At 39.5% G+C, this 15181-nt stretch overlaps 1 protein-coding gene across 1 annotated transcript in view; it reads left to right on the plus strand.

Moving 5' to 3' along the window:
- Snx21 (Sorting nexin 21) overlaps nucleotides 1-7216 on the plus strand; it is a 39771-nt gene extending 32555 nt beyond the window's left edge. Inside the window, exons 4-5 of the mRNA XM_080279346.1 lie at nucleotides 1414-1609; nucleotides 6681-7216. Coding sequence (XP_080135472.1) covers nucleotides 1414-1609; nucleotides 6681-7216 — 732 coding nt within the window. The remainder of the gene's footprint in view (nucleotides 1-1413; nucleotides 1610-6680) is intronic.
- The last annotated feature ends 7965 nt before the right edge of the window (nucleotides 7217-15181 follow it).

Consider the following 15181-nt stretch of genomic DNA (forward strand, 5'->3'; position numbering starts at 1 on the left):
AGTATGTATGAGGGTGCTAAGGTTGCAATGGGTGTGGATAGTGAACTGAGTGAATTTTTCTGTCTGAATGTTGGATTGAAACAGGGATATGTCATGTCTCCATGATTGTTCAGTCTATATGGATGGGGTTATAAAAGAGATTCAAGGTAGGGCAGGAGATGTTGGAGTGGCCTTAATGAGAGAGGGCAGTGTTTGCACTCTTCCTGTACTGTTGTTTGCAAATGATACTGTATTATTATGTGAAGATGAAGGGGAACTGCAAGGCTTGAGGAATGAGTTTGGGAGTGTGTAAGAAACAGAATCTAAAGGTGAATGCAGGGAAGAGTAAAGTTGTGGTCTTTGAGAAAAATGAAGTAACTGAAACTGAATGTACTGTAAGGTTGAATGATGAGGAAATGGAAAATGTGAATGCGTTTATGTACTTGGGTAGTGTGATGAGTGAGGATGGAAGTTTGGAGGATTATGTGCTTGAAAGCATACAACATGGAAGAAAGATTGCTGGTTCTTTGAAAGCAGTTCTAAGAAATAGGAAAGTGAGCATGGAAGTAAAAAAGTCTTTGCATGATAGTATTGTGATACCAGCTCACACATATGGAAGTGAAGCTTGGATCTTGTTGCAAGTTCACAGGTCAAGAGTGAGAGCAGTGGAAATGAGTTATTTTAGAGGAGCACGTGGAGTTACATGAAAAGACAAACTGACAAATGAGGAAGTGAAGGAGCATTGTCATGTGGATGTGGATGTGACAGGAAACATTAGGAGAAATACATTGAGGTGGTTTGGCCATGTGGAGGGGATAGAGTGAGAGACTAATGAGGAGAGTGTAGGTGAGTGAGCTGTGGGGAGGGCAGTGAAATGGCGGGGGACAGGGCGACACAGGGGCAATTAGTTTGTGGCCACCCCTTACGGGATTAAGGCTTCTGGCAATAGATAGATAGATCAGTCATCATCATCATCATCCGACTCCCACCTAAAAAAGGTAGGTTGAAGCAGTGTCCAGAAACAAAGAAAGCTAAAAAATTGGAGCATTATCAACAGCATGCCCGGTATGTGTCAAAGGAAGTTGGGGGGAGGGGGGCTCAGAAAACAGAGAAGAAAGTTGCAGTTCTTTTTTCTTCCTCCTTTAGTGTAGGTACTCAAAGTGGCTTTGAAGATATCATAACACTTCTTCCAAAGCAGTTTATTCTGCACAGTATACCTCGGTATCCTCTTATATGGTATTGATGCACACTATGTCACTACTGAAATGGTATGACATACATACAAGAAAATGGTAAAGGGCAAAAGAGCTCACAAATGAAGTACAGTAATACCATGAAGTATCCCATGCCACCTAGACTATGGCACATATTAATGTGTGTAGGGGTTGTTATATACCTTTATCACCTGCTTTTCTCTAATTTGACAAATATTAGTTATACAGAGTTGGTGTACAACAACTGCTGGAGTGCAGGCAGGGTGAAGAAGGCGTGAGCTACAAGCCACTTCAGCAGCAGTGTGCTGTGTTCGAGCGGCGATATTCAGAGTTCCTGGCAGTGTATACTGCTCTCATGGACTCTCACAGGTCACTAATGGAGGAGTTTGAGGGGTTTCCAAAGAAGGTGCTCATAGGTAATTAATTATATTTATGTCCTTTTACTGTACATTCTGTATACTGTATTGTATTCAGTTCCTTTTACACATGTATAACTATGCTGTGGCCTTTTGATGTAATAGAGCAGACCCTCATTGTATGATGCATCAGTATGCAATTAATTGCTTATATGATGATGAAAAGTAAGAACTTCCCCCCTCCCCAACATGTTAGAATTTTTACTTACGTGATAATTACGATCCTGTACGAAGTCTCACTGGTTGATATACATTCGCTAATTTCGCCTATTTGATTGTGCTACGAAGCCTCACTGGTCAGTGTATGATTGCTTTTTTCACTTACACAGTCACCCCATGAAGCCTCAATGTTTGATATACTATTGCTATTTTCACTTGTATGATCACTCTCATCTGCATTCATCAGTATTGGGTGTGTTAGCATCAGTGATGGAACAGTATTGTGGTGGTGGAGTTCAAGCAACAAGTTGAGTGCAGTGAAGTGAAATAGCTATCAGTTAGGTGAGTTGGAAACTTGTTTTTAGACTTATTTGACGTGGTAGGCAGCAAGTAAAATGCAATTAAGTCAAATAACAACAACCCTAGGCAAGTTGGAAACTTGTTTTTAGACTTCGTTGAGTGGGTGACCCTACTGAACCCATTACAGTAAAAGTCCTCTCATTCAGTATCTGGTCTTATGGTATTTCTGGTCTTTTGGCGGTTTTCATAAATAATCCCATACAAAAGTTCGCTGCTCTTCCGGCACATAAGCTGAGCTGATCGGCCAATTTGGCACTGTTGGTGCTAGATCTAGCGCTTTTCATAATAATTTTAGCACCTTTCATAATAATTATCGCTAATAAATATTAGATTTTCTTCTATATCTAGTGTGTTTTGAAGTCCAGTTTATTGCAAAAGTTTGAACAGTTCACACATAGCTTGGCGCATTATAAGTTTGAGCATAGCACTTTTGAAGATTTCTACTTACCAGCACTGCATGCTCTGTTGGCCGTCATGACTGACGAGTGTCTGGCTTTGTGAGCGGGACCTTTTGAAAGTTTGAAACTTTGTCATGCTATTTTATGGTCATCCTCTCATTCTCATGTTGTGCTATGACCTCTACTAGTGGAAAGCCTACTGGTGTTGTGAAAAGATGCACCCATAAGGTTCAAACTATCACTAAGAAGATTGAATTATTGAAAAAATGGAGGCGGGTGTTCCTAGGAAGATAGTGGAAGATTTCAGTGTGAGCTCTTCCACTATATACAACCTTAAGAAACAGAAGGCTGATTTAGTGCTTAGGGTTGACCAATAATACATGCTAGACACTGTGATTGCATTGGGGTGACCGACCATGATTGCTAGAACATTTGGGCAGGTTTTCCTGGTCATTCGACAGTTCTCTTTCAGCACCTGCTTGGTCCCAAAGATGCCGAATGAGAGGACTTTTACTGTATAATTGACTCGATATATGATAAATCATTATGCAGTAGATTTTTTCAAACTCATCCTCATCATAAACAAGACCATGCTGCATATTGAGTGATTAGACAGGATCAGTATTTGCCAAGATTTCTTTGCTGCATTTATTCACAGTGGTGTAATTTGCCAGTCATTCATCAGTAAGTATTAGATGTCTTTACTAAGTGACTCAGTTAGGCCTATATGAGAATGATATTGCTATCCATCCCTGCATAATTCACCACAGTATTGCTCCATCAGGAGTGTAGGGTCTCAGATCTAGATGACAGTCCGGACATCGAAGGTGAGAGTTACCAGTTGCTCATCCATGAGATTGTATGAGGTTAAAAAAGAAACCCAAACCACCTGTTAAAAGTAAACCAGTATGGGGCACATCGGGATGCAACAGCGTTAAAGGTTTACATCAACACACAGCAAAAAGGCCAAACCATGGTCTCATTTCATTCATTTTGTTTTGTTTAAAGGCCCAACATGCTAGCATGCGTCTGCCTTGGTCACCTAATGGCGGCTGTCCATGCTGCTAAGTCAGTCCCTTATCCCTGAGGTCATGCTTAATGACTCCATCCCAGGTCTTTTTCGGTCTGCTTCTTGCAACCTCACCCCTAACGTTAACACATCACCCCTTCTTTACCCAATTATCAGTCCCCATCCTCTCCACATGCCCAAATCATCTCAATGTACCTCTCCTCATCACAACACCAGTACATTTCAGTCCCCCCTTGCCTCTCAACTCTTCCATCATAAACCTAGCCCCCCCAGGCTGCATGCTCAGGGATACACTGCACATCCACCTAATCATTGTCATTATTGTACGTTTGAGCCTGCGAATATTCTCTTCCTTTACTACCCAGGTCTCACTGCCATGCAGCACTACACTTTGAACACATGCCGCATACAAAGATCCATTAGCACAGAGGGAGAGGCCTCTCAGTATCAGGAGAGGCAACAGCTCCCTGAACTCCCTCCAACCATTCCTCACTCTAGCCACAGAGCTAGTTCCAGCCCCACCTCCAGTACATAACATGTCTCCCAAATCACGAAACTCATCCACGCATTCAAGAGACTCACTAGCAAGATCAGTCCTCTCACGCCTGACAATCTCTACATGCTCTCTCCGACACACTGCGTACATGAAATCAGCATTATCTAGGAGTCTACCTCTAATACCACCACATTTTTTATGCACCTACTTGTCACAAACGCAGAACAAGATGGAATTACTTCCCATACCCTAGTGGCAAATCTTGCAAGGCCACTCTCCCTCTTCTGTGACAGTACCACGACTAGCCCTGGATACCATCACTTTCGTTTTATCAGCATTTACTCTAAAGCCCTTGTGCCCCATACCATCTCTCGACTTCCTAAGTCTTTCCTCTGCCTCACTTTTATTCTCTGCAGTCAACATCAAATCAGCAGCATACAACATCTCCCACCAGAGTCCATCTCTGAAGCCACATGAGAGGGCTTCAAGTACCATGGTAAACGGTAAGGGGCTCAAGACTGACCCCTGATGCAACCTGGGTGCGAGCACCCACATACATAGCCATAACCACCCTAACCAGCTATTCCTTGATTCCAAGCTTTCTTATGGCCTAATCACCACCTCTCATGGAACTTTGTCATAGACCTTCTCCAAATCAACAGAAGCAAGGTACAGATTCCATTTCTTTCCTATATATTTTTCCTGAAGCTGTCAGACAGTGAATATGGCATCAGTGGTCCCTTTGCCTGGCATAAACCCAAACTGTATCTCATCGGTATTCACTCTTTCTCTAATCATACCGTCTAGAACTCTCTCCATTACCATCATTATATGGTCCAAAAGCTTTATGCCTCTATAATTTCCTCTTTCTAGGGCATCACCCTTCCCCTTGTACACATTTACAGTTACACTGTTCAGCCAGTCATTTAGGACAACACACACATGCAGTATATGATTGTGTTTATCAAGTCAATGACTAACCCCACTCTTATATCTCTGAGGCTTTCAACATTTCAGCATTCAACTGAGATACACCTACTGCCTTCCCCACCTGCATCCTGCCTATTGCCCTGCTCACAGTAGCAGCATCATTCAAAGGCCAAGGGCCAAACACTGGATCTGCAGGCTCCAAACCTTTCCACTCCCAGTCACTCTTCATTCAACCGGTTATAATGCTTTCTCTAGGTGTCTTTATTATCCCTACTGTTCACCACTTTCCTTCATCTTTCTTCACACACTTCTCTTTAATTATTTCCCTGTCTTCCTTCTTCATCTGATTTGCCACCTTAAATATCATATTCGTCCTCTCCACACTATTTAGGGTATCAAGTAAAAGTCCCTGAGACTCAAACTTGCCCTGTGAACCTGTTTTCTTGCCCAGCGTTTGGCAGCCAAATATTCCTCTTTGTTACCACTTTCATCCCTGGAAAAGCCTTCTTTTCTTAACTGCAGGCTTTACATTCTCATCCCACCACCAAGGTACTTTATGTCTTGGGGTGCCCCTTCTCCATCCACACACTGAAACAGTAACTCACTGGAGATTGTTCTTGAGGGCTCTGTACTGCTCATTAACACTTCTGTTAATGGCGTCCTGTTCAGCCACCTCTCTACTCATCTCACTATGGAAGGTATCCCATACTGCTTGGTTTTCAACTTTCATACTTTCCCCCTAGGTGCATAGGTCCCCTTTTTCTTCACCCACTCCTTAAGCACCATGTCACATATCAGTAACTTGTGTTGCTGCACACACTCCTCACCCCCATAACTTTAACCTTCCTTACTAATCTCCCATCAGCCCTCCTGACCAGGAAATAGTCAAACTGGCTGCTATTTCACGCTGACACTTACGTAATCAACATACATTCTTATCTCCTAAAATCTGTTTTGCAGATTATAATGTGCATAAGAGTACTCTTCCATCAAAGAGAAAATACCCAAATTTGACAGAAGCTAATGAAATTCCCAGTTCATGTAAAGAATGCTGATATTAGAAACTACTTTGATATGACCTATACTGAACATTCAAGCTGTTTTTTAATTTTTTAGCCCTAAACCTAGATCATTTGACTTCTTTCGTTGACTAACTCATTATTTATAGCTCCTGCTACTGTAAAATGTTACCCTATAGTACATAATGTATACTGTACAGGATAGTTGTGTAGGGTATTTAAGAAAAGTTTTAAAATTGTATTGATACTGATCCCCAAAAGTGTAAGTCAAAGCTGCATGAAACAGTATGCTCTCGTAATCCTTTCACATTTACCAAGTGTTATTAGGTCAGGATTTAATGGTTTTTCAGTCACTGTACTAGGAGTAATGTACTTTTTAAAAAATGGACTGCTATAGTCAGAGTTACACTAGTAAACACAAGGGAAAGTTTTATTAAGGTATGTTGGTCCTGCTGTAAGACTTTGAAGGAATAACAGAAGTAGGGTAGTGAACATTTACACTACAGGTAATTGTACTGTATGAAGTACGGTGGTGAACATTTACACTTCAGACAATTGTACCGTATTCTCAGTTGATGAACTTCTTAATGTGGCATATCTGCAACAGATCAGTAAAAGTACCGTGAACTAATTTTCTCAGTTGCTTAAGAGCAGTTAATACCATATCCTTTCTTTTCAGGTAACTTCAGTCAGGAGGTGATCATAGAACGATGCAAGGGTCTGACAAGGTTCCTCAACTTTGTGCATAAACAGGGAGTGCTGAGTCGTACTGCTGTATTCTCAAAGTTCCTTTACCATCCGGAGGTGATGACCAGCAACAACTTCCTTCTTCAGTCACAGTTTGAGGAAGCTTGCCCAGTTTTAGAGAACACATATATCCTCCTCGACAGCTTGCAGTGGGACACAGGTCTTATTTTACGAACACTTTGTCAGTTGATTGTCTGCCTGTATGCTGTCAGCAGCTATGAGAGATCATATACATATGCCAAAGTAGCCCTTAGGAAGTTCCAGTCACCAACTAACAGGAAATTTGGAAAGGAACTGTATCATCCATTACTGGTCTTCTGTGATAACTTATGGGGTGCTCTGGGGAAGGACAAACGAACCATCAGGGCCAAACTTGAAGCGCTACATAAACATCGTCGTCATGAAGAGGTAACTCCCAATCTCCTTGACATACTGAGAGATGATATTGCTCTACGCACCTTACACTGAGGTCAGTCCATGAGTAATGTTGTAGTAGTGAATATACATTGGTTATGTTGACCGTAATATGTTGCATTGTTCATGTTATTGACTGTTGATAGTGATAATTTGTTACATATATGTGTATTCATCCTTACTAACAATATATAGATGTATTATCTCATTTCCTTGATCTGGCCTGGCTTCTTCAAGTAAAGTATATAGATATGATGTGTACCCTTCATTGAGAAAATTTCATTGTAGTTGTGGCTTGCTGATGTGTTCACCGAAGGTTATATTTAGATACGGTATAAATTATGTACTCCTAATATTAAGGTTGCAATTTCCCTGTATGATATAGTGAAACAGTGTCACAGATGGTGGCAACAGTCTTGACGTAATACTCAAGTACTCCCACCTCATGCTGAAGTTTTAGGTCATTGCTCATAGATAATTGGAACTGTGTTTGAATACTCCACATCAAGAATGTGGTTTTGGTTTGTATACGGTGGTAATTGGGGCCACATAACTAGTGCATTCATGCAAGAATATCCCTCAGGTACACAATTGCCTTCATCAAAGTTTTGAGATTTTTATAGAACTTCTCACAGAAATCTAATGTTATTGTTCTTCATATTGACAGTGACAAGAAACTGTTTAGTAGTTGGTGCAAGTATGGCATAAATTTGGAAGTGAATATTCCTGAGAACTCTGTATCAGTAATTACCAATGTCATTGAGTTGTTATAACTGTCATCCCCTTATTATATTTCTTATCCTCCGTCCAAGCCAACTAAATTCTTCACTAGGTGCCATGCAAAAATTGCATATATCAGTCATTTTTATGCTGTATAATAATTGCACTGTATGTATTGGAATTCTAAGAAAAAGGGTAATGTTATGACTATAATAAATGGTTGTAAAGCTGTTATCACTAAGTTATCAATATGTTATATAAAAGATATAATGAGAAATCTTGATCGTTAAACTTTTTTCCATCCATGTTCTCTGTAGCAAAGTAATGCACGTTGTTTATTACACACTGTTTATCATCAGTGGAACATTTTAAACATTAGTAACCCGATAAATGTGTCCTGCCAGTGTAATGCTCACATCGGTGTTGTGTATTGTGTTTAGTAGTGAAGTACAGTAGTTGATCTCATTTATTTTGTCCTTCACAGCCAAACAATCGAGCTCTGCAACACTCCATGAGCAAGCACTTTTATGTGACTGTTTGAGATAAAGCTTTTCATTGAAGTGCTAATTATGACCAGAACAGAATGTAAGCAGAAGATCCCTGTAGTAATTTTGTCTGATTTGCCTGTACAATATGTACTTAGGCAGTGAATACTTAGTGGCTGAGTCAGTAGCATAAATGCTCTATTAGATGATAAATTAGTATAGGTAACTTGTTTTAAGAATCAGTATATTGTTCAGTTCCATAATATTTATAAAAGTTTGAAACACTAGTCCATCAAAGTGCATTTTATAGCATTTTAATTGATTTGAAATTTAACATGGAGAATTTATCATCAACATTAACATTATCCTCGTTGAGAAGACGTAATGATATCATCATCGTCATCTTATCCTGTGTTGCCCCATGAGGAGCGTAGGAGTCCAAGGCTTGGCAAGTTGATCCTGACATTTAAGATAAAAGTGACCAGCTTCACTCATCCCTGAGTGGCATTATGTGAGCAATAAACCCCTACCACTTGGATAGAAACCTGCACAGGCTCAGTCTGATTGGAGCGCCTTAATTGCCCACAAAACCACCAGGTGCCCTAATTTGGTCATATGGTTACCACCCAGTATAGTAAATGGTGTCCTGGTGTACAGGAAACCACTTGGCTTGCTAATCAGTGTAGAGTCACTGGAAGGCAAAAGAAGAGGAAAGAATGAAGGAAAGACAGAAGAGTGTAAAGTCACCTGTAGGCAGAAGCAAGAGGAAAGAATGAAGAAAGTAAAGACAGAAGAGGAAGGGAGGAAGAGAGGAAAGGGCAGTTGCCTGAGGGCAACACCACATCAAGTGAGTGGATGGTGAGCACCCCCACCTACCACATACTTAATAATATAATTTTTTAATATCTAGCACATTTTCAAAAGTCATGAATGTTAACCTGTAGTATGAATAAGAGAAGTAGATGCATTTTATTTATGAGAAGAAAATCAGTGCTGTACTAAATTTTTTTCTTTTCATTCAGAGACCTGATCTCGTATTGGAACTTGAGAAGTTAAAGCAGTGTATTTATTTACCAGTATTTGGTGGGAGCTCATCATCCACTCACTTAATGTAGCCTTACTCTAGGGTGCCTGCCCTTTCCTCTCTTCCCTTCTCTTCTTTCCATCCTTCTTTGTGTCTTTCATTCATTCTATCCTTCCTTCCTCTTGACCTTCTTTCCTTCATTCTTTCCTCTTCCTTCTGTCTAACAGTGACTTTACACTGAGTGACAAGCCAATTGGTTCCCTGTACACTAGGAAACCATATATTGCACTGGATGATAACCATATAACCAAATTATGGCACCTGGTGGTTTAGTGGGTAATTAGGGTGCTCCAATCGGACTGAGCCAGTGCAGGTTTATGTCCAAGGGGTGGTTGGGGTTTATTGCTCACATGATGCCACTCGGATGAGTGAGACTGGTCGCTCTCATCTTAAATGTCAGGACCAACTTGCCTAGCCCCGGGCTCCTACGCTCCTCATGGGACAAAACTGGATTAGATGATGATGATGATTTGAAATACAGGATATTGGTTATAAAGATCTGATTGGAGAAAAATGTAGTACGCTTATTAGTTGTAACTTTGTAATGATACTCTGCAAGGCCTCCGGAGCTTATCAGGTAATATAGACCAAGACCAGTACAGTATGTTGCCAAGTCCAGGCAAGTCTTCCTGTTATGTCACCAGATCTCAAGTACGTTGTAGTGAGTACAATCTGTGTTGCTGGCAGAAAATATTTCCTGTAGTTTCAGTAGAATGTAACAGTCCAATAGTTGATTATGTCTCAATCTGTAGAATTAAGCTCAATTGTTTGTTTCATTTGTACAGTAGATGTTAAAGATTTTAGTCCTAGCAGTGAATAAAAAATTTGTCATAATTTTTTGCAGTAGCTTCTGAATTCATAAGGAGGAAGTTAGCATTTCTGCTGGCCAGTGTATGATGTACATCCAATATTATTCAAGAGCTTGGCGCAGGTGTTGACTGTAACATAAATGAGTACAGAACATTAAGTGAATATATTAATATATTTCCCTAAAAACTCCCTGAAAGGGGGTGTAACTCCTCTGTAAAACCTTGTAACTGTACTATAACTGTTCAGACATAGGAAAACACCCTTTAATACTGTAATAAGCATGTTAACCTGGCATTGTATTGCACTGTACAATGTACACCCAACCATCAGAGGCACAGTTAGGCAGGTTAGCAAGACAGACAGAAAGAGGAAAGGCAGGTCCAACCAAGTGTGAGGAGAGAGACAGATGAAGCATGAGTGGTAGAAATAAAGCAGAAGATGTTAGGAAAAGAGATGGATGAAACATAAGCGATAGAAATAAAACAGATGTATTATGTACTGTATTATGATAGTTTACTTGTACTGTGTTCATGAGGAGGAGAGTAATGGGTAAATATTGAGAGAGAGAGAGAATATTGCATCATGGTTTGCTTGTGCCAGTTGTTACATCTGGGAACAATGCATTGACAGTATGAAAAAAACAGAATTCGTGATGGAAGGAGGTAGATGTGAGTTTAGTGTATTGAAGTTACTTGGACTAATACATATACGCATGAATACAGTGTGTAAATAAAGCAGAGTAGAGGTAGACATACAGTGCTTTATGTATTTGCTTGAAATATATGGTATTGAAGCTTTTTAGAGATGTGGAATGCATGAAAAGTTAATGTTTTTCGGAGAAGGTATTGAAGGTGAAGTAAGTGGAAGAATGAGGGTAGGAAGACCATGTAACAAAGTAAAAACATGGTGTGGAGGTTTACTGTCTTGTGCAAAGGTTCCATCCAGCAACCAAGGAATCAAAAACCATTATGCAGTACCTTATGACCAACCTGTGACAGGGTAAGTCTAAATTACAGTAATTTCAGTCCACAAAACATCTAAGGAAATTCATTTAGCTGTTTCACAGATTGAGTTAATGGATTTGCTCTGAAGTTGACTGGTAGAAGGGACTTTAGTGTATAATTGTACTTGAGAATGGATGGTTTGGGGGGCCTGGAAGGAGTAGATGAGTGGTGATACAGAGACTTGGAGTTATTTTTGTTGTAGCCACCTTACTGTCGGTGAGTTGTCCAGTAGGACTGGGCATCTAATAGTAGATAATAAATGCATATAGCCATTCAAAAACAATATTATTAGCATGCCATACTAGTTTTGGGATAACCATTATATATACAAACCCTGTGGAGATGCTGATATGGTTAGTATTTTAATAACATTTCTTCATAAGTTGTTCCCACTATTGTATTTTATTTGTGTTGTGGTAAGGGCTATAAAAAATGTCAGTTTGTGTTTGCCATTAATTTTGTGTTCCTTACCTTCAAAATAGGGAAGAGAGAGTAGAGTACCACCCATGTATGTCATTGGCAATGTTGACTTAGACTGGATCTTCCCTTTCCCTCCCCTCTTCTTTCTCCCTTCTTGTATGGTCATAGGGATGTGACAGTCCCTTGTACTTCTTGCTATGCAACCAATCTCCTTGTTCCTACAACATAGGAAGAGCCCAAGTCTAGCTCTACCCATCCTTTACAGTATAAACAGTGAGAAACAGTAGGGTTAATGATAGTGAATTCATTCAAAGAGGGCTATGCATAGAAACTGGCTTATGTAATGGTGTGCAGACTGATTAATCCCATAGTCTATGAATCTTGTGATTTGCTTACCATGGGTTTGAAAATAAGTGAAATGAAGCATGGTGTGCTACAAGTAAGCCGTCACATATGTTGTATATTTATTGTATGGGTGTGTTTGTTGTATGATTGATTGTATATTGTACAGTATGCATATTTTATGAGCTTGATCTTAAGTTATTGTAATTTTATGCTACATAATTTATCAGTGCAACAATGTATCTAATGTCATCTATATCATGAATTTATAGCAGATGCATCCTGCACCCACATCATGACAGAGGTGGAGCTGTTAGATTACATCACACAGTCAAACACCTGCAGAACCAGTGGAACTTGAAACAGGTCTGTGATATTGAATATCCCTGATTTTACATTTGCCATTGCTTAGCAGTTTTTATATGTTCTTGTAACATATCACAGGACAGTGCATTGTACAACAGGAAATACCTTGGTCATATGAGGTTTACAAATTGCCCTTGTTTGAAACCTTCATATTTGAGAAACTGAAATGTGAATGTCATCATCGGTAATGTTTAATGTCAGTGGTGTGTAGCCTAGTAATTTGCTACAAAGCTAAATACTGTACCCGTTATCAAAAACAATTTGTCATCTTAGTTCAAGATTTTTGCAGTAATTGTCAGAAAAGTATATGCTGTATCTTAGAAAAAGAAAAGGAGTTAGTATGGTACCAGAGATCATCAGGTCCCAAAGTTTGATGCAATTTAAGTCACTAGGAGTATCATATTGAGAACTCTTGAGACCTGTGTCAAAAGAAAAACAAAAAAAGCACACAATTAGTAATACTGTATATTACTGTATAGTGAACCATTGGCTAGTGTGTCTTACTGCAGTTGATACTGGCAGGTTACTGCACTATTTAACATTTCATTATACAAGTATAAGAAAACTATTACAAAGACCTAATTGCTTCTGGCCACTCAGCCAAAGCTTCCCTTATTTCTCGTATACCTTTCTTAAAAAGTACCACTTACATCTTGCCAACCTTCACATGTTATGAACGTCTACTATATGCAGCAATCAGACACTAAACACACGCAGCACAGTAAACAGACTAAAAACTAGTAAACACTGAACACATTCAAAACACACACAAACACAAACAGAAGCCTACTACACACTCCTGGAGTGATATTATACTCAGCTTGAGCTGAGTGTAATGTCATAAGAGACCACATTACCCCTTAATCAACTACAGCACTTGTGAAGGGATCATGGTTTTACTTACTGTGAATCTGTACTTGTATTTGAGCTGCAAAGTGGCACATTATCTGAGGGATCACTCTAAGCATATTTTGAGTCTTGATATGCAACACATACATGAGCTATGATATAAAGTCTGCAGATTTCATTTTTCTGGTATTGTACTTTTGTTGTATCGGAAATTTTCTAGGACAGTAAACAGGGAACAGTTACGTAATGATTCTCGGTAATAATTGAAAATGATGAAGGTGAGCAAGTATGATTCGACTAGAGTAACCCCTTCAGAATGACGATGGCTTTTATATTTTGTTAATGGCTTCCTCCAGATGAGCTTATTCAGATTTGGAGAAAATTTTCAGAACTGGAGACATAAGATACAACCTTCATTAACCCGTTCACTATGAACAGTCTCTAGTAACCATGAGCAATATCATCTGGAGGCAGCAAGAATAACCTAACAAAAGATCTCACCATTGTGACTTACGAGGCATTGCCATTTACCCAGTCTTACCAAGATATCAGTCACAGATCCACATGATGCATTGTTTGTTGACGTCCAGAATAGTTTTCAGTCCCAGGTTAGTGCTTCACAGGTACATCTGGATTCACATGGATCCCAACATGCAATGTTTTATGACCCTTCTGTGATAATCTTTTTTTATAATGCTGCATCTTCATTTTCACTTTCTTATGCATAAAGTTGGAATATTTTGATATGCTTCTGCAGTCATTGTAAAGAATAAAGTTTTTAGTTAAAGCTGTTACATTTTGGTTCCTTTATTGCAATACATTCAGATACAGTTTAAATTATGAATACTAAACCCTTAACCAGCAACACTTCCCAATAAAGATGTGATAATGGTACTTTGAGTAATGTGAGGTAATTTTTGTAAAGTTAGTGAAGTAATGGTGGGTGGAGCCACTGACTGTCTACTCACTTGCTGTTGTGCTGCATTCAAGTGACTACACTGAGTGACAAGCCAAACTGTTTCCTGTAACTAAGGACAGGATTATCCTACGGTCCTGTAACTCAAAAAACCACATACTACACTGGCTGGTAACAATATAGCATAGTGATGTCTGGTAGCCTATTAGGTTAAAGCACTCCAGTCAGATTAGGACCTAAAAGTTTACATCCACATAATGCCACTCAGGGACAAGCAAACCCTCACCCTGGGTTCCTATGCTCCGGAAAAAAAAAAAAAAAAAAAAAACTAGTGGATGTTGGTATGGACCCTAGCAAAGCTCTGGGTACAAAAATTTTTTTGTAATTGGAGGTTATTATGGAAACTGTCATGGATAGCAGTACATGATATACCATGAGCGTAATACCTAAACTGTGTCATGAATGTAGGTATTGACCCCAGTGAACCTCTTTGTCTATACCTGTACTGTACTGTTTCTGTATCAGTTCATATTAGGTCCACTGCAAGATGGGACTGAGGAGGGTGAGTTATAGCCAAAATTAACTCATCTTCATACTGGCAAAGTATGAATGGAGAAAGGGTGTCTGTAGGAAACATAATACAGTATATGTAAAAGTGGAAGTGTTGTAATGTTCCCTTCCCTGCTTACTGTGTGTGACATCATATAAATCTGGAAATTACCCTGTGCAACCATTTTAGGAGGAAGGTCTTGATTAGGAATTATTATAACTTCATATCTGATAATGCATTTTTCAGCTACAGTATTGGGGTTCATCCTAATGACCCCGTCTCCTCTCCTTAAATACAGCTCGATATCACAAAATATAAGTGATCAAGATTACAGTCCATGAAGGTGCTTGGTCTAATGTAAACAGAAGTTATCTATTGCCAGATGCCACTATCCTGTAGGCCCTTAATTGGCAGTGGTACAGAAGCATAGAAGATATGACTTTAGGCTTATTGAAGAGTATGGGACCAAAGGT

The sequence above is a fragment of the Coenobita brevimanus genome, chromosome 78, assembly GCF_032717465.1.
Source record: "Coenobita brevimanus isolate Jiangsu-jjx chromosome 78, ASM3271746v2, whole genome shotgun sequence".
In the NCBI taxonomy this organism is placed as follows: Eukaryota; Metazoa; Arthropoda; class Malacostraca; order Decapoda; family Coenobitidae; genus Coenobita; species Coenobita brevimanus.